The sequence below is a fragment of the Hipposideros armiger genome, unplaced genomic scaffold (genome assembly GCF_001890085.2).
Source record: "Hipposideros armiger isolate ML-2016 unplaced genomic scaffold, ASM189008v1 scaffold_3, whole genome shotgun sequence".
In the NCBI taxonomy this organism is placed as follows: Eukaryota; Metazoa; Chordata; class Mammalia; order Chiroptera; family Hipposideridae; genus Hipposideros; species Hipposideros armiger.
In genome coordinates, this window is record NW_017731353.1 from 4805555 (window position 1) to 4829635 (window position 24081).

Below are 24081 nucleotides of genomic sequence, written 5' to 3' on the forward strand. Positions count from 1 at the left end.
CTGTTCCCATCCCCCAATTCCCCAATAAAAATCTTTAAAAAAAAAAAGTTTATTTTAAACAAAAAGTCAAGATGATCCAAATAAATGGAAGGACATCCCGTGCTCATGGCTGAGAGGACTTAATGTTGTTAAAAGGGCAATACATAGCTAGTAAACTGTAGAACCAGGACTGTCCAAGTTAATCATTCCTGCAGGAATTCAGTGATGAAGAAGACAAAGGGTCGTGTTCATAGAGCTTCCGTTTGAGGGAGGGGTCAGCCTTTATTAAAACAGTTTAACTTCATATCATTTGTTTTAAATACTTAGAAGAGAACAAAGCAGGATCATTAATCAGGGAAGATGACTTAGGTTAGACAGTCAGGACATGGCTTTCTGAAGAAGGCTCGTAAATGCCTCTCTACATTTGTTTCTTTGAGTTAGGATCAAATCAGGTTCACACATTGAGATTGGCTGATAGGTCTCAAGTCTATAAAGATTACCGTTAGGGGCCGGCCCAATGGCTCAGTTGGTTAAGAGCTCGCTCAAGAGTGCGAGCTCTGAGCAACAGGGTTGCCGGTACAATTCCCAGCCCAAGCTGAGCAGCCAACAGGTGGCAGGAGGGCTCAGCTTAAAAAAAAAAAAAAATTACCATTGCGTGTCTCTTTCTCGTATTTTTCCTCATAATTCAGTTGTTGAACAGAGCAGATCATTTGTTCTGTAGAGTTCCCCATGGTCTGGTTGCTGACTGCATCCCCTTGGCATAGCTTCCAACTTGTTCCTGTGAAGTGCATGGGTCTGGAGGCTTGATGAGATCTAGATTTGATTTGTATTTGGGTTTCTTGGGCAATATTATAAGGCTGGACTTGAACACAAACTCCTTACTTAATGATATTAAGGAATTACTGTTAATTTTTTAGACATGATAATGGTATTCTGGTTATGGTTTATGCTTTATAGATTTATATTGGAAAATCAATGGAGGAAATGGTAAGATGTCTGGGATTGCTTCATACTAATAAAGGATGAGGGGAAGAAAATGGGGGCACAGCTAAACTCAACTGGCCTGGCTGTGAGTTCATTGTTGGAGCTGGGTGATAAGTATGTGGAGGATCCAGTATACCCTTCCATCTACTTTTTTTACACATTTTGAGATGTTCCGTAATTTAAAGTTTCAGAAACAGTTATTTATAGCAATTAAAATGAGTTGGATTCTTTCTAACCCACTTGTGAGGATGTAATAAGTCAATTCACTTCAGTGAAGTGTTAACCCACTTCTGTGCATTTCTACAGATGCCCATTTTTCAAATTATATTTTTAAAATTCAGTTGAACCATCTGAAATTGCTGTTTTCTGGTAGGGCGCCAATGTCCATATATTGGCAGTTTCCTGTGTTTTAGCGTGATGCACGGAAGTCAGCTAAAAAATCTGGTATTTTCCACACGCACTAGTCTTCATGGCTTCCTTCCTTTCAAAGTCAGGTTACTAGTTATCAAGCCTATGTATGCTTTTATGATTGGATTAGATTCCAAGTTTTAAAAAGCTGTTATTCATCATTAAATGGTTGGAGTAAACTGTTACTATTGTTGTATTTAAAGTTTAAGGCGGGGGAAGGAGAAAAAGTGAGAGAGACAAGCACGCACATTAAGCATATCACCCTCAGGTGAAAATTAGCTTGTCGTGTTCAAGATACAACAGACCAGTGTAACAAAACCAAATGGGGGGACGATGGAAGATAATGTCAAGAGATGGACAGGGGCCCAATCCTGCAGCGTCTTTTATGGAACTTTGAAACAGGAGTGAAGTGACCTCGCTGCCATTTTAAAGTCATTCCAGCTGCTGTTGAATACAGAGTGTCGTGTTAGCAGAGCATTACTTACATTGTAGCGTCCAGGTAACAGTGAGGGTTGGGGGCTGGGACCAGGGGCTGGCTGTGCAGCTGCAGAGGCAGGGGTCTCCGAGGTGGCCCGCTGTAGGTTTGGCTTTTATGGGGATTAAATAATTTCTTGTTTGAGTGCTTAGAAAAGTGCCTAGCGCATAGAAAGTACTCGGTCATTGATTCATTGTGGCTGCGAAAATACTGAACAGCAGCCATTTTAGGAGCCTGTCATTTCAGGTGCTGTTCTAAAGTGCACTGCGCTTCTCGGCCCACTTCATTCACTCCTTGTTTTGAGGTGGGTGGAGTATTTCCCCATTTTACAGAAGAGCGACTTCACCGCTCTGCCCCCCTCTGAAGGGGGCTCCTGAAAGGTTCCTGTACACAGCGACCCGTTTCTAAAAAACCTGTCTTATTTTACATTATCAGCCAAGGAGATCTCACACAACTAATATTAATGGTCCCTTGGATCTAGCACTGGTTTTCCTTCAAGAACCAATTTCCAAGCAGAAATCGTGTGTGGTGCTGGCTACAGCTTTGAGTCAGCATGCGCCCTGAGTTAGCAGCATCCTCTGAGCATTAAATGTGCAGACTTGGACAGAATTCAGCTGTGGTCATCATTTCAACAATGGAGCTAATTTAAGCTTATTTCTGCACTACTGGGAAAGTCATTATGAACGAAAAGTGCACAAATTGGGAGAAAAGACAGCGTAAATCACCAGCCATCAGTTGCTGATGAGTTCAGCCAAACGCTAGAGGAATCAAAATAATAGTGCTCATCACCACCTTGAAGTGTTTTCAGATTTTTTCAATGGGGGGAGCTCTTGAGGGCTTGGCTTGCTTACCCCCGGCATGGAGTCAGCCGAGACTGCAGGCAGACATTTAAAGTTCCCACCTACGGTAAGGCGTGTTTGTGGAATCGCTGGAGCGCTTCCCATTTGTAGGAAGTCCCTGTCCAGAGTCCAGCTTCCTTTGTGGCTGTCAGAGCCGCCATACCAGAGCTGGTCAGCGGTCGCTTGTGTTTCCATGTGTACCAGCTGTGAGCGCGCCTTTCCGCGGATGTGGCCTGCCATCTTACAGTGACCTCTCATCCTGTCTCACTTCCTGCCCTTTTGTTTTATAGCAGTCGTCTTCTTCCAGTGGCAGCGTGTTTGGGTCTGGGAATACTGGAAGAGGGGGAGGCTTCTTCAGCGGCCTTGGCGGGAAACCCAGCCAGGATGCAGCCAACAAAAACCCCTTCAGCTCGGCCAGCGGGGGCTTCGGATCTACAACCACCCCAAGTAAGTCAAGAGAGAGCTTCCCAACCCCTTGTCCCCCAGCACCACTGTCATCCTCGTGGTTGTCAGAGCTTCGATGACAAGTGTAGCAAGGAAAGAAAAGGCCTATAAGGGCCATTTAAAATATACCCCAAAGCAGTGTGCTCTGTTTCGATTTGGGTTTTTGGTTTTGGTTTTTTAATGAGATGTCCTATATAATGAAAGGACATCAGAGCTGCAGGGAGAGGGTTGACATGAATTAGGATTGAAGTGAATGCGAGCAGACAGGCATAAATGAGCCAGAAGAACACGCTGGGGATGCTCGGGGAAGGCGCATCTGGGTGTCCATTTGTGGAGCGCTCTTTATGCGTTGAAATTCAGCTACTGTAGAGGAGCGTCACCCAGACGTTGAGGCCTTCGTTACTTCTCTCTTACATTTTTGTCGTCTTTTCAACTGAAGCTGTATCTTTCTGATGACACTTTCTTCTCCAGCTGATGTTTTACATTCTTTGTGGACCTGTCTCTCCATGGTTGGAAATGAAAATTTGTTTAATTCTTTAAAAAATATATCTTGCTGCTGATGGAGGCTGAGCTGGGAAGCTGGGAACCCGTCATCTTCATGATAGCTTCTCTCATTTAATATGCTGTACAAGAAGCTTCTCTCATCTGTTGTTCTGTACAAGATCTTAATGGATCGAGCGCTGATGTCCCAGACAGAACAGATATTTCCTTAATATCAAGGTTCATGTAGTTAAAAGGAAAACTCTCTGAGTCTCCTGGATTCACAGATCTATTATTTTGATATCACTGCCCATCTGGTATATAAAAAGAAAGATTAGCATCCAGAGACACATACCTCTTAACTTGTGAAATTACATAATCAGACATTTTTGTTCAGCTTCCACTCTGCCTGGAGGAATTCAGGGTCCTAGAATGAAGGGGTCTCAGAAATCGAGCCTAGTAGTTTTCAAAACCTATTTCTGCACATGAGCACATAAGCAGAATCCTGACTGACAAAACGTAAAAAGGGGCCACCCGGAAGCAGGGTTCAGAGCCAGATACGCTTGGGTGGCTTCCCCGCATTTCCTCCAGCTGTCAGCACAGAGTTGCGGGGCTCCAGACACGTACTGTCAAAACACGCTCCTGCCTAGCGCTCTGCACTTCCCAGTATGGAACAAGCCCTAGTGGTCAGGGGATGTGTTTTTGCTGTTTTTTTAAGTCTCAAAACCAGAAAGTGGCAGACCTGGAATTCAGCTACGTCTTACATAACGTGGCAAACAGTACTTGGCACAGAATGGGCACTTGACAACGTGCTGGTTAGAAATGTGGGTTTATCTCATAGGTAGGTGGTCATCTGCAAGACTGTGTTACTAGCCATCGTGTTAAAACTTAGGTGTCATATCCTTGCAAAAATCCTCTTCCTCCTGATGCATCTCAAAAGCCACGGCTCTTAGCTGTCAAAGAATAGCCTTCTCTCATTGGTGGGCTGGAGCTGGCTTGTACCAGCTCCTGAGAGCCAGCCGGGCACACTGGTCCCCAACCCCGTGTACAGTGACATGAGGGAGTATTTACTGACACCATGGGAATGATTGGACAGCACTACAGTCTGGCCCCCTCTCCCCCCCAGCCTGCTCTTCACTGGCACACCATCATTTCTAATTCCTTAATTCTGTTTTAAAATAAACCCGTCTACCTTGATACCAGACACCTGCTGATCTTCATCTCCTAAACGCTGGCAGTTGTAACCCGGCAGTTACTTTTATGCTTTAAGGGAGTTTAAGTGAATCTGAAAGGGTACGGAAAGGACTCGACCTCGTTTTTATTTTTCAAAACTAAATGTATGATTTGATAGTGAAAGGGACAGGAGCCCCTGTAGCCCCTAGGACCAAGTCCAGGACCAGCGGAAGGGGCAACGGAGGAGAAAAGGAGCTAGCATCCTCTGGGGAGGGCAGTGTCCTCGCCACAGAACTAAGAGCTCCCCGCTCATCCCCTTTTCGCTGGGTGACTGCAGCATTTGCTGCTTTGAAGCACCGCCTCTTCCCTGGGCTGTGTGGCGTGATGCCCCTGGTTCTCTTACTGTCTCTTAAACGGTGTTTTCCCTGCCTCTTTTCTTCTCTTTTCCCCGTCATCGCCTGGGGTATCACAGTAGTCTCCAAACACCTCTCCCTGCATCCAGCCTCCTCTACTGTGAGCGTCTGAAAACTTTTATTTTGCCATTATTGCGACTCAAAGCCCTTTGGCATAAAATGCAAACCAACTCCTTAGGCAGAAATTCAGGGTCCTCCATAGCTGGCCCTCGCGCTTTCCTGAAACACCCAGTTCCCCCAACACATTCCCTCTGCTTCGGCCAGTCCATCTGCTTGCTGTCCTTCACACACGGACACACACCCCACCCCTCCCTGGTTCAGCGTCAAGGCTCACTGCTCCCTCTGCACACACACACACACCCCGCCCATTGAACCTGCCCAGCCTTTAAGGATGAGAGGAAGCCTCCTGCTCTGTGCAGCTGACCTGAGGGTTTCATGAGCCCAGTGACTTCTCCCAGTCTGGAATCCCACCACGCTTGTATTCTGTTCCTTCACAAGACAACAGATTGATCACCTACTGTGTACCAAATGCTCAGTGTATGTGGTTGATCACTTACAACAGTGCTTTTAGATGTGGCCGTCCTTGCTTACCTATAAGGAAATAGGTCCCGAGAAGGGATGTGGACGTACAGTGATAACAGCCATTGAGTGGCATGGCCTGGGTTTCACCTGGGCCTGCTTCCCGAGCTGTGCTCCATCATGTCGCCTCCTGAGACTTTCCTAGCCTTGCCGTGTAATGACACGCCTCCCAGGCGTGCCTTGTGACAGCCCTGTGCCCGTTCCTCGTGGCATCACACATGTTTTTGCAGATAGATATCCCACCGAGCACAAGCTGAGCAAGTAGCGGTTACTTTGTGGCAGGCCCCAAGTTGCCTGGTCCCGAAGCGGCCCCCTTCGGCACTGAGAAGTTCCCGGAACTATGCGATAACCCTTCAAGAAGGACAGATTGCGAATACCTACGTGGCGTTGGCACGCTCTGTAGCCAGAACCCCACACTCTATAAAGGTTTCTTTCCATCTCCCGCAGAGATTCCACCAGAGCTACACTGTGAACCCCTGGGGTCATTTAAGATCCGACACCTCTGGGAATTGGTGCCTGTGAGGACCTGCTGCCTCCGCGCGTCTTGTCCAGGGACAGTGGTCACTGGTCACAGCCATGCTGAGCACTTCCTGTCCGTGCAGGGGCCTGAAAGGCGTGTTTGTGTCAGCATGACCACGCCGCTTGATGAGGCTTCTAGGCTCTCAAGGCTCCCTCTGCAACTGGTTTTTAAGAATCACCTGGAAAGGAGGGCGAACCAGAGCTTCTTGAGAATCCCTTTGTCAGCACGTGTTGGATTCTTGTTCAGGACTTGAGACCTGCAGAATGACGTGGGACCTGGTCTCTGATATTATTTATTAAATTCCTATCAAGTGCGATTTAATTTAAATTGGGTCAGACCCTGGTGTTAGATGCTGCTAGTATTTTTGCCAAATAAATGAGCAAAGAGGATCCCTGTGCCAGCCAGCAGGGGGGAAGCCCAGGAGAGGCCCGTTTCACTGTCCTTGTCACCTCCAACGTGGAGGTCAGCGGACGCCTCTGCAAAGGCAGGTTTTCTTACTGGCCAGCTGCTCACAAGAGAAGAAGAGTCTGCAGCGAATACTGTTGCGTCAGCCAAACATTCTCTTATTGACCACGTTTTCAAGAACCGCAGCCCGTGTCATTTTTGGAGCCATTAGGAGCGAACTGAGAAGCACGTTGTCGGCCACAGAAACAGAAGCAGACATCATTTTTTGCCCCTTTGTTTCAGAGCCGCTTAAATATTGTAAATCCTAACACTTTTCAGTATGCTGGGCGCCTCTGAGACCGCAGATGACAGCTGTTACAACTTGAATGGCTGAATTCTCGTGATGTTCACAAAACGAAAAGGATTTCAGTGTCTGCAGCTGACCTCTGTGTTTTATGATATTGAACATGATTGGGGTATGGCAGAAGAGTCAAAGAAACAGGGCAAGATGTATTTCCTGAGGACCTACCATAGGCGCTCTACACGTACTATGTCATTTATCTTCACAGCAGCTTTGCGTGGTCACACCTGCCAGCCCCATGTGATGCATGAGGAAACTGGGACTTAGGAGGGTCAAGTTCTTGCCCAGCGTCATACTTAAGAGGTATTCTAAGCCAGGTCTGACTGCAAAACTCATGCTAGTTCCACTATAATATGCTGTGAACATCTCAAAGACAGAGGATTCTTTTTCTTTTTTAAGGTTTTCATTGAACGATACCCTAACATACAATATTACATTGGTTTCAGGGGTACACTATAGTTATTCAACATTTGTAGACCTAAAGAAGTGATCACCGTGATAAGTCCAGCGGTCGTCAAGACAAGGGGCTCTTAAAGAGAGAAAGGGTCAAGAAGCCCTAAGACTCCTCTGACCTCAGGAAGCCAGGGCCCCCATCACTGGCCCATTCACATCATTTCTCCTCTAGTTTGAATTTCTCCAAGAGGGCACCTGGCCCCTGACCGTGCCCTTGAGTGTGTTTGCTGTTTGAAATTTTGCATTGTTAGCAGTGACACTGTCAGAAAATTGCAGCCCTCCGTCCTTGAAATTCCAGTAGAGGAATGACCAAGGAGCCTGTTTTCGTGTCTAGTGTCAGATGTACTGCCATTGAAGGAATCAAGAGAAACCTCCAGCTCATCAGGAGGAGATGGGACTGGAAGAGGCTTCCACCGGGGGGAGAGGTAACCCTGTGGTACCCGAAATGAGCGTGATGAAAAGGAACTCGCTGAGTACCCCCGCCCGCTCTCAGCGCCTGACATATTCAGGGCCAAGCTCCCAAACTGCTGGCAGTAGTTTTACAGAGCAGGTGACCCTGTGGTGGTCCGAGGCTCCATCATTGGTACCTAGAAATGTGAGCTGGTCATGTCCCCGGGATAAGGCGCTCACTTCTGGGTTAGAGGTCAAGCGTTGCAACTGGAAGTATTCAGAGTTGCCTCTCACACTGGGCGGGATGGGAGACCTTGGCTGTGAGGTCAGTGGTGGACTGCCTCTGCAACAACTCGACTCTGAGAGCGAGTTCCACCCTCCCCTGCTCTCCCTCCCACCTCCTTCGCCAGGAGCACCTGACACGGGGAAGACTGGCCTTTGCAGATGTGCCCGCTTCTCACCTGGTGGCAGAGTTGGCTCTGCATTACCCGGCAGAGCGGATCATTTCGGCTTCCTGTTTCTGCCTCTGTCTTTGGGCGTCCACCCCATTTTCGGATAGTTTCTCCCTGCCTTATTGTGGGCACAAACTCATTTAATAAAAGACCCACCCATACATGGTTGCAAAACAAACATACTTCTCACCCATCCTGGTTTTTAGTAGTTAGTTTCCTTTTTTCCTTTAATCTTTGGAGTGGATTCAGTGCGTATGTGAAGGAGTGACCCACTAGATAAGCATCTAAAAGGTTAGGGGACCTTAGAGGAAATCGGACTGGAAGCCTTGCTGGCCTCTTTCACATTCTCAGAATATCCCTACCTCCTGTCAGACCAGAGGTTAGGAGCAGCATGGCTTTTCTTGTTTCGTCCGCCATTCTCTGAGCAGACCAAGCAATAGCACGCATGCCAAACTCGACCACCAAAGCAGAATGCTGGAAGCCATTACGCTTGGTTTGGATTTCCTCTAACTTTGTTTTCTCTAGTTTGACAAAATTTGAAGTTGGTCATCATGTGAGGCGATGGATGAAAACAAGCCTTATTCCTCAGAAGAAACCAGTCTGATGTGAAGCTGCTGTGTTGGCCCTCTGTTGGTGGGGGGGCCTGATATCTGTGGGAGTGCAGGTGCGTTTATGCAAAGGCGCCTCTCCGTTGCAGCCTGTTGCTGCTCCTTTATTTTGGGGCCTGTGCGGTCATGCCAGCACACCCTGAGCCTGGGTTCCAAAATGATTAAAAACTGGGCAAGACTCACACGCAAACCAGAGAAGGTGTCCGTGTCTCTTCAGCTCAGCTCTTTTGCATCCCAGACTCTGCTGTCACTCGCTTCTTCCGAAACTCCCAGCTGAGGTTTCTTCCTTCTCTGTTCTAAGACGTTAATAAGGATATTTTCTCCCTCTGATCTCCCTCACCCATCTTTCATCTCCGCAGATACCTCTAACCTGTTCGGAAACAGTGGGGCCAAGACGTTTGGGGGATTTGCCAGCTCGTCGTTTGGAGAGCAGAAACCTGCCGGCACTTTCAGTGCCGGAGGCGGGAGCGTGGCGTCCCAAGGCTTTGGGTTCTCCGCTCCAAATAAAACAGGTACTCGGGCGCTTACCGGCCGTGCTTAGTTTTATACATTATGTTCCCATGTGTGTAGATATCTGGCAGGAGAGCTCTCTAGGGCTCTTGAGGAGGGACTAGGATTGGAGTATGGATAAAGTGCCTCCCCTCGATTTATTTTTATATTTATTGAGCATCTGCTATGTTCCTAACACTTCCAGGCCTCCTGAGACACGTTAAAAACCACAGAATGCATGTAAAATGTATCCCTGAGGAGAGTCTTCTTAGGGAAGAAAGCACTGTAAATATTTAGCAGGCAATTGCACAACAACCAAAATAAGGGAACATGAGAAAGTGATAACTATATAAACAAGAAAGCACCCTGAGTCACACATTGCCTGGGTGCCCATTACCTGTCATGTTTAATTGCTTATGTCTATGTCATTTTTCCTTCTTTCTCAAATCATTTTTTTAATTGAGTATAATATACATAAATAATATTAGACATACAAATGCAAGCATCTAAATATTCACATAAGTATACAGCTTAATTAATTTCACAGTTGGAATATTACCCATGTAATCAAGAACAAAGAATATGACCAGCGCTACTTTTTATCCCAGCATTACTTTTAAAGTATACATTTATAATTTGCGTGACTTTTTATAATCATGAGTTACATTTATGATTAAACTTTTTAAAGAACAATGGATGTTTGGACACAAACATACTTCCTTTCACCACACTGTCTCTCTATCCTATTTCTATCTCTGAGATCTACAGAGGGTCGTCTTCCTGCCCCCTTTGCATGGAAAATTGTGTGAAAGGATTTGTTTTTAGAAATGGGGGAGGGGAGGTTGTGCTGAGGAAGCAGTTCTTTAAAGCGAATTCCTCTACTCTTCAAATGAACTGGACATGAGCATCACTGCTTTATTTTGCCCCAACCTTCCCTGCAGTGAATGATTTAAAACCGAAAGGGCTACAAAGCTCCCGTTCCTAGTTAACAAGGCAAATACGATTAGACTAGAGAACTTAGTTCATTAATCATCAAGACTTAATATATTTTTTTAAGGAAACTGATAATGTTTTCTTCGACTCATGTTTTTCTTCTGTGTTGTTCCTTCCCCTGGGATCAGATCCCAGTGGATTTGAGCATCTGACGCTTTTACTTTTTTAGTCTTAGAGACAGTGTGTCCTCCCACCTTGGAGGATATTTTGCCGATTTGATTATTTGCCCCATGAAACCACCTAGATTGAGGACTCTGAGAAAGCTACCTGGCAAATGCATCAGGTGAATGAACTAGTCACTAAAAGGGCAGAGGTGAGGGTGGGGGCAAGCCTGCCCTTCCTGTTCTTCCAGAACCTTCTCTCTGCTGCAGAGTTGTGTCAGTTCCCAAAGCTCCTCCTCTAGAAAGTGGTGCCTCAGAGCGTAAGGAAAGGCTGCTTGAATAAAGGAGTTAGCCTTCCTGCCCAGGCAGCACAAAAGCCTAAGGCGTCAGGATTCCCACTTTTTGCTCTCAGAGGGACTTTAGATGGATGGCTTGGATGGGTTTTTGAAAAATGCCAAGTGTCCATCCTCCCTCAGTACAACTGCATTAGAAAAGAATCCTGCTGGAGGTGATTTGAGGAGCAGAGAGGCGGGACAGGCTGGCAGTGACCTTGCTGCCATCCCCAGTCCCTTGGGCTCACCCCACGGCTCTGTTGCTGGAGCTGCTGGATTTAGTGGCAGTGGAGGAAGGAGGAGTGGCACATAGTGCTTAGGTGACAGGTGGTCTTTTGAGTCACTCAGACCTTGTTCTAACCCCAGCTCTACCGTTGACCAGTTAGCTAAACGTAGACAAGTGACATGTTCTCCACGCCTCAGTTTCCTCACCTGTGATGTAGGGATCCCAGGTTTATTGGGGGTTAAAGCAAGCAGCTGGACAGCACCTGGCACCATAGTTGGCATGGGAAGGGCCCTCAGTAAGTCAGAGATTTTATTATCATTGATTATTAGTAAATTTCTGTTTCTTCCGGAGAAGAAAACCATGAAAATATGGCATCTTAACAAAATCAAACCCCTCCTGACATCAGGCGTAAGTTGCCTGTCTCCAAAAATAAGACCAGAACGACCAGTCTCCTTTTTCACTTAACTGTGGCCCAGGTTTGTTGTTTGGGGGCACTGTGTGTATGTGTGCACATGTGTGTGTGCATGTGTGTGTGCACATGCGTGTGTGTATGTGTGTGTGTTTAATCTCCTCCCCTCCCCTCTCTAGTTCACTTTGTGTCATTGTGACATCTCATTTTTCACTCACTTTCCACCAAGTCTGAATAATATGGAGTACAAGGCACTAGATAGAGCCCTGTGTGTCTAGGAAGAAAGTGTAACTAGATCTGTGATCGGTCTTAAATAATTCATCTGCAAGGGTTTTTTAGCACTTTTTTTTTCCAGTCTGTTATATTTGTAACCCAACAGTCTCCATTATCATGGCTTGGAATTTCACTCAAGGTTTTAAAATACAGAATGTTAACCCAAACATGAGCCTTAGCAGAAAGTATCTTCTCAGTTGTGCCACCACTACCAATGGTAAATAAGCAAATGACTGAATCGTAAAATAATAGTTCACTAAAGAATTCAGCTGACAGCTCTTTCCTGGTTCAGGTGGCGGGAGCTTGAGGTGGGATTATGCATCTAATGAGAGGGCCTGGTTGACCCCTCTCTGAAAGGGACGAGAACAGCGTCCCTGCCCCCTTGGGCTGATCACCTTGCTTGCGCCCAGGCCACCTTCATTCCCTTTCGAGTGTAGCTCCTAGGCCAATACTCATTTTAAGAAATACTCCCCCTTAGGGCACATTTCTTGTACTGTTTCGTTCCTTTCCTTTCAGCAGACATAAGGGTCTCTGCCGATAGCCTAGAATGATTTAAACAGTATCTCTGGGTTTGGGAACCCCTCTCAGGAGCAGAAGGGACAGTCAGGGAAGGAGGTCTGACTTCCCACCTGGTGGGCATCTCAGCCAATCAGAGGAGGTTGCCTCGGCACACCTGACCCTTTTCTGTGCGATGGCTGCCCCGTGTTCACGTGTTCACGTGAGCAGCTGGGCAGGGAGCCTGCAGAGGGAGTCTCTGACTCTGATGGCTCTCCTCACAGCTGATTGGTGGTTTTATAATATTTATACAGCTGCCTTCCTCCAGAGAAGAAATTCGGTGTGCTTTTTTTATTGAGGAGGAGTAGTTCCTAACTGCAGAAAGCTTTTTTCCCCCCTGCCACCTGCCCCCCCGAGAAAGCATTTAAAAAAAATTCTTCTGGACAAAGAGAGAGAATGAAAGACTTGTGGTGAAAGATGTGAGAGCCATTAGCTTTAAATAAATTAAAAGCACGTGGATGAGCGCCAGCGCCTTGTGGCTTCATCTCTGCTGTAACCCAGTCAGACTCTCCCTGCGAGGGGACTTGGAGCTCCTGAGTTGTCGTGTGGGTTTCCATACAGCTCGGGATGAGGAATCAAATCTGTCTGTCATCTTTGACAGTCAGAGCAGGATTGGAGTTTTTGAGAATGACTTTAGAATGAGGAATCTGAAAACAGAGCAGAGGGGCTGAGAAGGGACCTGAAATGCACCACGTTGGTTCCTGGTAGCGACCTGACTTGATAAGACTTGGAGCCAACAAGTCCAGCTCACCTCTGGGGGGGTGGGACTGGGGACCTCACAAACAACCAGGGGCCTGCGGGATTCTTAGAATTCCAAGGCGCTCCCCAAGTGGACCCCAGCCCTCTTTGCTAGAAGTGGGGGGAGGTGGTTTGGTGGTTGTGGGTTGCTTTGGTTTGGTTTTAATTATTTTGCTGATAGAACAAGTGTTGCCCTTAGTTCTTTGTATCTGGAATTCTAACATGTTTTCCCTTTTTTCCTCCCTCTTGATTCGGTTTCTCACTGCTGACTGTCTTCTCTTCCTGTCTCCTTCTTTCTCCTTGTTTGTTTGCCTCTGTTTTGCTCAGGTGGCTTCGGTGCTGCTCCAGTGTTTGGCAGCCCTCCTACTTTTGGGGGATCCCCTGGGTTTGGAGGGGTGCCAGCATTCGGTTCAGCCCCAGCCTTTACAAGCCCTCTGGGCTCGACGGGAGGCAAAGTGTTCGGAGAGGGTACTGCGGCTGCCAGCGCAGGAGGATTCGGGTAAGCCTCCCGGGAAGGGGGCCTGGGGAACCCAGAAGCTCAGGCCAGCCAAAAGCACTGGGACCACCACTCCTGTTTTGTAAAGGAAGTTCTTGCATTTTCTCTACTCCTGACTGAGCCAAAGGCCCCTCCATTGAAATCAGCCAACAAGTTGCTCCTGGATTCCTGTTCTCCCTGGGGAAGGAAGGCTCATTTCTTCCAGGCCAGACTCCACGAAGTACATGCGGGGACCCCAGCTGCATGGCTGTCCCCTGTTTGTAGAATACTGGCTGGCAGACCCCTATTCTGGTGGAGCTAAACGGTTGGTTAAAGGGATAACAATAGTCCTGCCATGGCTGCTTTGTAGCCACGCTCGCCCCTTGTGTGGGACGTTCCGAAAGAAGAGCACAGCTCTCCCCAGACCCTTTCCTTTCGGGATTGTTGTGCATTAGACCATCCTCCGTGAGCACACAGCTCCTGTGTCACCTGCTCCACTCCTGAGCCCCAGCGTGGGTGTTCCGTCCACAGTCCCCGGGCTGGCGTCCGTGCCGGGCACTAACGAGCCCCTGCACGTTTAAGAGTCTCGATGACCGTCACGCAGCGTTCAAAGCTGCTCCTGCGGCCTTGTGCACATCTTCACTTGAAAATGCATTTTAGGCATTGGCTCCTAAGGTCCCCAGAAAGTCAGTCTGGTAGCCAAAACCCCACGGAGAAAGTAGCTTTCCCCACACCACCAAGTCCCAATAAAATACATGTGGTCATGACTACAAAGCGCCTCATCCCAAGAGGGGATTGGGGTCTGAAATGCATTTCTAATAGATCTCGCCCTCAGCCCTGGCTCAGGACATGGAAAGCTAAAGATCGGGGGAGTGCGGGGGGTGGGGGGGACATTGTGTTGGGGGAATTGTCAGGGTTCTGAGATGAGTCTCGGTGAGTTGATACCACCTTTATCTTGAAAATACACTTACGTTCCTGTTTATATCTGTTTCCCCCATGAAAGAACCTATTGCGGAAATGTTGGCAAGTTCCAAGGAACACGAGCAAGTTGGTGTCTTGCTTCTTGGATTTCCCATAGAAACTCATGGTTCTTTAAGTTCCCCCAGGAAACCCCAAGAGTTAAAGTTGAGGGAAATTTGGGACTGACTGACGCCAGTGTCCTCAGCAGGTCTCGAAGGACACCGACCTCTCCAGTGACCACCTAGCACAGAGTATTGCAGAGTTGCTGGGAGGTTTTTTGGTTGACTGGGAATCTTGAGGTTTTATTTATTTGAAACCAGCTATTTTCTTTTTTTTTTTTTTTTTAAGATTTTTATTGGGGAATTGGGGGGATGGGAACAGTGCTGGGGAATTGGGGAAAGGGGAACAGACAAGTTGCTGTCGTTTTGTTCTTCAGTCTAGTTGTGGAGGACATTGCTTCACTGGCCCAAGTTGGCACCATCATTGCGCTCTTCCCGGGCGAGGCAGATCAGTCGCCAGCTTCTGGACGGCCGCTCACTGCGGCTGCTGGCCGCTCGCCACACACGGTAGCCCATGGCAATCCACTGCCACAGGCACTGCAGCCCACGCCGTCGCCAGCGACTCAGGGCAGCCCAGCTCCAGGTTGAGCTGTTGTTCAGCATCTTAGCTGTGGAGGGCAGTGTCACTGGCCCTCATATGTGGGATCCGAACCGGGGCCCTCTGGCATCCCAAGCGAGTTCTTAACCATCGCGCCACTCGGCCGGCCCCCAGCTATTTTATTTACTAGCAGCAAAGTATCGTGTTCTGCCTCGGAAGGGCTCTGCCACGGGACTCCTGACTGGCTGCTTAGGTCCAGTTTGGTGAACAGGGCTGACGAGGACCAGCTCCGGACTAAAATCTCCAAAGGAGCCCATCATCACCCCCTTTGGTCGGGTCCCTGTTCTCTGAGCCCACAGACATCTGAGGAGTTCCCGCTGGTGTTTGGGAGCGGCCCGAGGCGGGAGTAGGACGAGAGCAGGGCCGCCAGGGCCATTCCGGAAACGGGGCAGTGAGAACAGGCCTGCGCTGGTCTGCGTGGAGAGGGCGCCTCATAGTGCGAGAAGTAGATCGGATCCGACCCAGAGGGGCTGCAGATAGATGCGTGGGGCGAGGGTTGTCAATAATGAGAAATGCAAAATGATGGACTAAACCTGAAGAATTACTGAAGACAGAAAGAGCAAACAGCGTAGTGCTGCGTAATTTCCAGGTGACCTGGAATTTCCAGACTGGACAAAAAGTAACACTGGACAAGCTGGATTTCATATTGTCCTGTTATCTTTCCTCCCAAGGTGGAGGCGAAGGTTTGCTGTGGGCTCTGGCCCCATCTTTCCGAGAGACTGGCTTAAGCCAAGCACGTCACCTCGATTCCCGTGTGTTGTGCCTCCTGAGATGGAGGCGGCTGGCTCGAGGCTTTCGGGCAGCAGGGTGACACGCCGGCCCGCTAACCACAGTCTGGTTTCTCAGGTTTGGGAGCAGCAGCAGCACCACCTCCTTTGGCACCCTCGCAGGTCAGAACGCGCCGACTTTCGGATCTCTGTCCCAGCAGACTTCCGGTTTCGGGACGCAGAGCGGAGGGTTCTCTGGCTTTGGATCGAGCACAGGAGGTAAGCAGCCAGACAGTGGTCCCTCCGCCTTTTCTCCCTCCCCCTGCCCCCCTCCCACACCAGAGAAATGAGTGCTGCTCACCTGGCTATTCAGTTTAGTGTTTTAAAAGCTGAAAGTGCTTGAAAGACAAAATGCTCTTTTTAGGTTTTAATTAGACTTGTGCCATTGTGCCATTTGTTACCAGATAAAGAAATGACCGACTTGATTTTCTCTCAAGATCGGAGAACCTAAAACAATAATCATCTTACTAGATGTTGGTTTGAAAATCCAAGCCAGCAGACTGACAAATAAGATGTAAAGCCCTCAGAAGCTGTTGCGTTTGGTTACCGCTCTCCTCAGACAGCGGAGTGTGGATGTTCTGGTTCTGTTTCTATCTTTGCACCACACTCGTGAGGCAGAGAAGTTAGGCGTCGTTACTGGTGCACAGATGAAGACACAGAAACCCCAAGGGGCCAGTGAGCAGCAGAGCCCGGCCTAGGACCCAGGGGACCTGCTTCTCTGGCCTCGAGAGGAAGAGGAAGCAAGTGGGTGGGGGAGTGGAAAAAACACTTTTTCCTAGTAAAATGGAGCTGTGTGTCATGGTGTAGCTAAGTGACAGGGGCCGTGCGAGCGACCCTCTACCCACACCCGGCAGGGGGAGGAGGGACCCGAAGGCCACCTTCCTGCCCAGCCTGCAGGCGGCAGGGGATAGACGGGGGAGGGCTGGGCCCTGAGCCTTTCAGGTGTGTGTGTGTTAATACACCCTTTTCCTCTCTTCCAGGATTCAGCTTTGGATCATCCAACTCGTAAGTATCTGTCTCCAGTTTTGAGTCATTAAATAAGGATGGAAGAGTGTGTGGTATGTGAAAGTATCGGCCTGCTAATTCTTGCTCTAGTTGTACATTTTCCTGTTAAAAGCTTGTGCTGGAAGCACGAGGGTTCGGCGGTCAGTTTGGGGTTTTGTGGACTTGCCGATCTTGGCAGGATTGTGGCCGGAGGTGCCAGGCCTAGCGCCCTCCGCGGCCACGCACAAGGGGGGGGACGTCCCGGTGAGCAGAGACCAGAAGGCAGCATTGGAGAGGTTCCCTCCCTCTTTCCCTGTTGGTGTCTCAGAAGCTTCGTGCCCCGGGCCCATTACCAAGTCTCACTGTGATCCTCACTGTGCTGCTGTGTAGAATTGCATGACAATCAAAATTCAGAGTCTGGACGTTGACCACAGGCAGCTGCGTGAGCCCCGAGGCCCGCCCTCGGTCAGAGCAGGAGCTGATCTGCCTCTCCCGGCGCTTCCTTGCAGGTCTGTCCAGGGCTTTGGTGGCTGGAGAAGCTGAGTGGGTGTCCGTGTCCCTTTCGGTTCCTGTGACCAACTGCCTTCTCAGCGCCTCTTCACTGAGAAACCCTGATGCCGCCCTTTAAAGTGGATGTTCTCGTTGAGACACCCCCAGAAAGAAATAGCAGAAACCAGAGCTCTAGAGATGCTTTCTGTTTTATACTTCGTGTTGGTTGTCCCCTCCCCACCCCCCACCCCTGCTATTAAACTGTTTGATTTGTTTCCATACACAATGTGCGTGCGTTTTTTCAGCTAAGGAGAGAGGTTTCCTCATTTCTGTGGCTGAGAGACCTGGGCAGCCTTCCGTTGGCCGGCAGTGTGTGACTTCAGGTGGCCCCAAAAGTGACGAGCATGGGTATCAGTGAACGAGGACACAGGGCAGGAGCTTCCCCGTCTTCTCAGGCTCAGGGCTCCCCACAGAGGGACAAGGTCAAGTGCTGGCCAGTCACCTTTTTGAGGCTGTACCTTGGTACCTCCTTTTTGTGACCTTTTTGCTGTTGGATATCAGGACGCGCAAAGTGCCAGCTTTTTGATTGGTTGGAAGGGAGAAACTCGCTTGCTCAGGTGTCAGCAGAGTTCCAGGAGAGGTAGAGAGGTGGTGGCACCTTAGAATGAAGGTAGCTGTGAGGCAAACCTGGAAACCAGACCATTGAGTGATGGGGACGGGTGTGCCGCCCTGGACAGACCCGTGAACTTGTCTTCTCGTTCAGCTCTCAGGCGCTGTGTGTTTTATAGCTCAGCTCTTCTGCGCTACAGAGGAGGTGGGCAGCTGATGGAGAAGACATCCTTTATCTCCAGTAGGTGACAGTGACATTGGTCACCATGCCTGGCCCGCTGTCTGTTAACCTCGGTGCAGATAACCCTTGGGTAGACCCAGGAGTTGAGACGTTGCATCTGCCAGCACCACGACGGAGTGTCTGCGAGGACGGCCTGGAGAGCAGGACTTGAGTCTTACGTGCCAGGGATGCTGTGTTTTGGACCTGGGCGTGCTTTGTTTCTCGGGCCTGTGACGTGACAGTAGCTGACGAGCAAGGGCTGCCTCACGTCCAAAGTAGGTGCAAGAATTTGTTCCTCTTCCCGGCCCAGACTCTGCCAGTGCTTCGGCCTGGTTTACGAGCAGGGAGGGTCGCAAAGGGACAGTTGTTTAGAGCTTTACATGTTGGGAAGCTGTCTTTTGAAATGTTTTAATAAAAGTTTCCCGGGTGACTTAATTTGTCACGTTACAGCCAATGTGGCCATGCTGGTTCTGTCGGCTTGTCAGGGTCCCCCGTGCCACAGCCTGGTCTGCTGGTCCCCCACTCTGCCAGGACCCCACACTCACAAAGCCCCAGTTTTGCGGGTTCCAATTCGGTTGGGCTGAAACTGGGCCTGGGCACCTGCAGCGTTGAGCTCAGTGATTTCTTCCGCTCATCAGGAGACGAGCCTCGTAGGACAGCACTGCTAGGTGCCGGGAACCCCAAACCAGAATTAGTGCATGGGCGTCTCTGGTGACTTAGCTGCTCTCTGGTTTATGAGACAGGAGTTGGGTGTCTGTCAGACTTCTATTAATTAGGGCATCTGCCTCTTTCCAAGAGATTGGACTTCGATGTTTTAACATGTACCTTTTTTTGATCCTTGCGGAATTGAAGAGCCTGTCCTCACCTGTTCTCACATGAGGCCCCCTCAGCCATGGGGCACAGACAGTCCCCAAGACACCCACACAGGTAGGCACGAAGTTTGTTCCTCCCATATGTGAGCTCCTTAGTTTGTACACGGGGGCCATCTTGAGACAGAGGAACTCAAATTTGGATGGGAAAAGCTCGTGACAGAGGACCTCGCTTCAAAGAGACCACTGTGGCTAGGTAACTTCTGCCTTGGCATGGCATCCTGTCGACCAGCACCCAGACTGAGCCAGTCTCCTGCCTGTCTGTTTCCCCCGGAGGCGGTTTTATAAATAGAATCTGGTTTGGCCTAAACCCTTGACCTCAAATTCTCTGTGTTGCTCCTCCATGGAGGTGGCATGTGACATCTGTCCATAAGGCCATATCAGCTGTGCTCGGCCAGATAACACCCCCACCACTCACTGCTGATGCGTGAGCCCCTCTGAGTTCCTTTTTTGGGGTCGATTACACTGGTAGGTGGTGGGGGTCATCTCAGCATGCATCCCCTGAAACCCAACCTCCCAGGATGCCGGGTAGGGAATGCACGGTGGCTCCAGCCTGCCCAGGGAGGAGACAGCCGGGCGTGGGCCTTTCCCGGTAGGGGCGGGCGGAGGGCTGGGTGAGAGTGGGGATGGTGTCCAGTGAGAGGAAGGGACCACAGCTGCTCAGTGGGCCCAGGAGGCCGCCCCACCCAGCTCTCAGAGAGTCGGCTGCAGTGGCGGGAGGCAGTCACAGTTGGCTTCATTTATTTCTGCTTGTGTAACTCAGGAAAGGCAGGAAGGAAAGGGGGAAGGCGGCTTAATGAGTTGTGTTTTGGTTGGCTTTTCCAGATGTAAATGTCGTGTGCTCATACCTGGTGCTTCAGATGGCAGCATGGGGTTGGAGCCGTGAATCAGGTTCTCAGGGACAGGAGGAACCCCCATGACAAAATGGGCATGTGTACAAGTCCCCTTTCAGGCTGACATACCTGAGCAAGGGTCCCCCAGTGCCGTCCCGCCCTCTGGCAGCCTCCAGAGGCGTTTCTAGGTCAGGCACTCCGGATAGGGCGTGGACCGTGCGGGCTGCCGCTGACCGTGACCCTCACCCTCACCAGCTCTGAGACCGGAACCAGGCACTTGGCCTCCTTGTGTCAGGAGGGCTTTTCCCTCAGTGGTAAATGGAGATTTGAATGCCAATCTTGGGGGCTGCTCGTGAGAATTAAATGAGGTGATCGGTGTACGTAGAGTACTGGTACAATGCAGGCTCTCACTTCATGGAGACTGTTCTCGCCTTACAAGACCTCGCCCTACATGCGGGGTAAACAGTCCTTGGGGGCACCTTCCACCCACCTGTGGGACCCCTTATGAAGCACAGGGCCACACGGCCCTCACTCGACGAAGTGCTGACGCATGAGTGCCCGGTTGTGCGAGCTCGGCGGGGCCGCAATGCGCATTTGACAAGCGCTGCCGGTGATTCCAACCCAGATGGTCCGTGGACCACATTTTGAGAAACCATTTAACCACAATAACTATAAATACCTCTTTCCCCACCCCCCGCACCCTGGGAGCATCTGAAAGAGAGCCTGTCTCCTCCCATGGACATGTTTGTTTTGCCACGAATCCAGGGGTAGGGATCTTCCTGAAATTGTTAGTGACGGACACCGAGTTTAAATTTCAGCCACTCTTTGGGCACCTGATCAAAAAAATATATGAAAGCACAGGTGGGCTGTCACCTCCTGCCTATCCACTTTTGCATGCCGCCTCTGTGAGGCCCCCCTCGCCCTCCCCCCCGCGCAGCTTCACAGGTGGGAGGACAGGACCTACCTGGCCCTCATCCTGTGTCTCCCGGTGTGGCTCGCTCCTGCTCTCCCGTCACCGAGTAGTCCTGTGTGACAACTTACTATAGGACGAGGGGCAGTGTCCCTGTGTCCTCCCAAGCTTGACTCCGGGCCTTTTCTCCAGTTTCATCAACTCGCGGGTTCTCGTGCAGCTTCTCACGAGCCCCTGGCCAGCGCGGCTACGCGTTGCTGGCTGTTAGGCTCTGCGTCCCTTTAGGCGTCGCCTGCTGGGTGGGACTCAGGGCAGGGTGCTCTCCATCCTGCTCTCTTCCCCCTGATGTGTCTGTTTGTCACTCACGTGTGGACAAAGGCAATTGGACTCTGACACTGTTTTAGTCCCCAAACTCCTTCCTGCACATTGTTTCCTGTGAGACGTTCATACTGAGCCAAAACAAAACGGCCCCACGGTCACCTAAGTTGGGGAAAGAAATGGACAGAACAAATGTAATAGCTCTTTTTATCAAAGGACTCTCTTGAGCCTTTAATATTCACATTTGCTTTGTAAATCAATAAACTGACATAGTCTGCCATTACCAGATCTTCTTAACCTTGGAACCTTTCCGCTGGAGCCGGAGTCCTGGAACTCATCCTGCGAACGCTCCTCATTGCTGCAGGACGAAAGCTTAGCTTACCTCTGGGAGGCTGCTTCTAACGCACGCTCCCCCGTTTGTGCAGTCAGCCCACAACCCACGCACTTCAAACCCGTGTAAGGGTCAACTGTGCTTTCGGTCCTCAGTGGGGAATCCGCGTATTTAAAGGCCTGACTTCAGTTACACATGGGTGGTCTGCACCCCTGACCCCCACCCCCTGCGCGTTGTTCAGGCGTCAAGTGTATTCAGTTTTAACAGTAGTGATCATTCATCGAGCGCTTCCAGTGTGCCAGGTGCTGTCTATCCTAAGTGCTACTGGGACATTTTCCCATTTAACCTACGAGCTATTCGATACTAGAACCCACGTCTTCCAGATGAGAACGTGAGGCTGAGAAAGGAAGCAGTTTACTGAGCTTCGAGCCAGGTAGTGAGGGAGCCACCGGGAACCGGGGCTGTGCCTCCTGCCCTGTCCTGTGCCACAGCACCCCCTCCACCCCCCACCGTCTGCTAGGCCCGGGCCAGCCGCCATTCCCCAAGGTGGTCATTCATTTTCAAAGAAATGCTTGGACACTTGTGCCAGCGACACTGCCAAGCCCCTTATCACGCTGTGTCCTGTCTGCCCTGTGAAAATGAGCCGGCATTGCACATGGGCCACGGCAGGCGTCCTGCCTATTGTGTAGTTACTTGACCCGTCCCGCTGGCTCCACCCTTGTGCGCGGTCATTGTCTGTCTAAACCACCACCCCGGGGAGGGCCGGGGCAGAGGCTGAGTCTCCTTAGCCCGTGTTAGCACACACCGTGCACAAATGGGGGCTTGCTCACCGCCTTCTGATGGTGATCAGATCCTGGAGGGAGCAGCTGGCCCCGCGCCCTGCAGCTGTCTAATCCTCCTTCCTCTGCTGCCTCTTCCGGGGTCTGGCTTTGAGGTTTTCCAGAGTCCCCCAGGAGGTCAGGCCACAGACCCAGTGACTGAGGCGGCAGTTGCTCCATTGTTCAGCCCCTCTCTGCTTATAAATAGAACCCCATCCATTCCACAGCCCTGGCCGGAGATTCTCCGCATTGTTTTCAGCCCTAGATCACCAGCTGCGAAGAAAGAGTCTGTGTGGGAGAGGGCGGCAGGCAGGGGCCCACAGCAGCTCGTGGCGGTGGAGCAGGCCCACCTCTCCTCTCACGACATCCCTCCAGCACTGTTCCTGCCGACCTCTCCTGGGTACCAGGAGTCCTGGACTGGGAGGAAAGCCCCCGAGGCTGGTTCTCACAGCCACGCCCGGCTCGGCCTTCCACTGGGAATCCTTGCCGTGGCCTGCCGGTCACATCAGTCCCTCTTGCCTCACTCTCCAGGCCTCTCTGCACTGGCTCTGTGCCTCCAATGGCCCGTTCTCCCCCTGCCCACCTCTGGCCTTCCATCCTCGGCTGCAGTGCCCCGTGCTAGACCTGCTCACTCACAGGTCTCAGTTTCAATAACTCCACGTTCCGGGACACCTTCCCCGGGCGGCCAGCCCTGCTCAGACCCAGCAGCTCCCACTTCGTGTTCTCCTGTCCAACTGCACTGCTAGTCAGAGGCATAAATTATTTGTGTGGTTGGTTGGTTGATTTGTTTATCTAGTCTGTCCCCCGCCCGCTAAACAGCTCCATGAGGGCAGGGACCATGCCGGCCTTGTCTGTCCTGCCTGACAGCACCAGGACACTGAGAGTCAAGAACTGGGATAAATGCTACCCCGGATTGGCTTCTCAAAAAGAAGCCAGCACTTCCTCAAAAGCCAGACCCCAGCAGGAGAGGACAAAGGGGGTGGGGGCAGGGACAGGGCCACACAGCAAGGCCAGTGTCAGAGCCAGGCCCAGGGACTGGCTCTAGTGCCCGCTGCTCGAGCTGAGCAGAGCCCCCACAGCCGTCACTGCAGCCCAGGGAGGTGCTAGCTTGGGGCCGGAGCAGCTGTCAGTGGCACACAGTGGGTGACAGAGAGCAGAAGCTGGACACAGACCTGGGGACGAGCCTCTGATGCTTCCCCACTGGAACAAGTGTCATGTGGCCCAAGCTCAAATAGGGCAGATGCCACATACCTCACAGGGCAAGTATGCACAGGGTGCAGGATGGTGCCAGCCATAGTCCCCGGCCATCCACAGGTGGCTTCTGTGGCTTCACAGTGAAACCAGGAACTGTAGCCACCCAGCCCAAGGAGACAAGCTCCGGTGCCCCCCTGCCCTGGGTACACGCCCACAGTATTTTCGTCCAATCCCAGAGCGGAACAGCAGTGCTCGCTTCAGGACCAGGACACCCAAAAGAGGGATAGGGCCTCGCTGAAAGATTTCTTGCCTTTGTCTCCCCCTCAGCCTCACCCTGGCCCAGGAGGGTGCAGAGCGAGCCCCCAGGAAAGGGTCACCCGGACCCCCGTCCGTCTATAGGTTTCCTTCCCTGCAGGCGAGAACAGTCCACACCCCACTAGAGCCCCTCGGAGCCCCACCCCTTGCTAATCCTACTATTCCTGAGCTCTCCAGTTGGCCAAGGGGGTCTGGGGCGGGGTGGGGGGGCAGAGTACAGGAGGAGCAGGAAGGGTTGGCGTGCTGAATCCTGAGTCACTGGCTGCAGCTGACA

At 50.7% G+C, this 24081-nt stretch overlaps 1 protein-coding gene and 1 long non-coding RNA gene across 6 annotated transcripts in view; one reads left to right on the forward strand and one right to left on the reverse strand.

Annotated features, from left to right (window-relative positions):
- NUP214 (nucleoporin 214) overlaps positions 1-19713 on the forward strand; it is a 101739-nt gene extending 82026 nt beyond the window's left edge. For all 5 annotated transcript variants that reach the window (XM_019638539.1, XM_019638550.1, XM_019638560.1 and 2 more), the window contains 6 exons: positions 2976-3132; positions 9302-9454; positions 13386-13557; positions 15997-16136; positions 16898-16922; positions 17411-19713. In XM_019638539.1, coding sequence (XP_019494084.1) covers positions 2976-3132; positions 9302-9454; positions 13386-13557; positions 15997-16136; positions 16898-16922; positions 17411-17444 — 681 coding nt within the window. In that variant the 3' untranslated portion in view covers positions 17445-19713. The remainder of the gene's footprint in view (positions 1-2975; positions 3133-9301; positions 9455-13385; positions 13558-15996; positions 16137-16897; positions 16923-17410) is intronic.
- A 1642-nt stretch (positions 19714-21355) lies between these two features.
- On the reverse strand, positions 21356-23651 carry LOC109380728 (uncharacterized). The gene is made up of 3 exons (XR_002123551.1): positions 23550-23651; positions 22311-22571; positions 21356-21507 (listed from the first exon to the last, which is right to left on the reverse strand). It is a non-coding gene; the product is annotated as an uncharacterized LOC109380728 (long non-coding RNA).
- Positions 23652-24081: the final 430 nt, after the last annotated feature.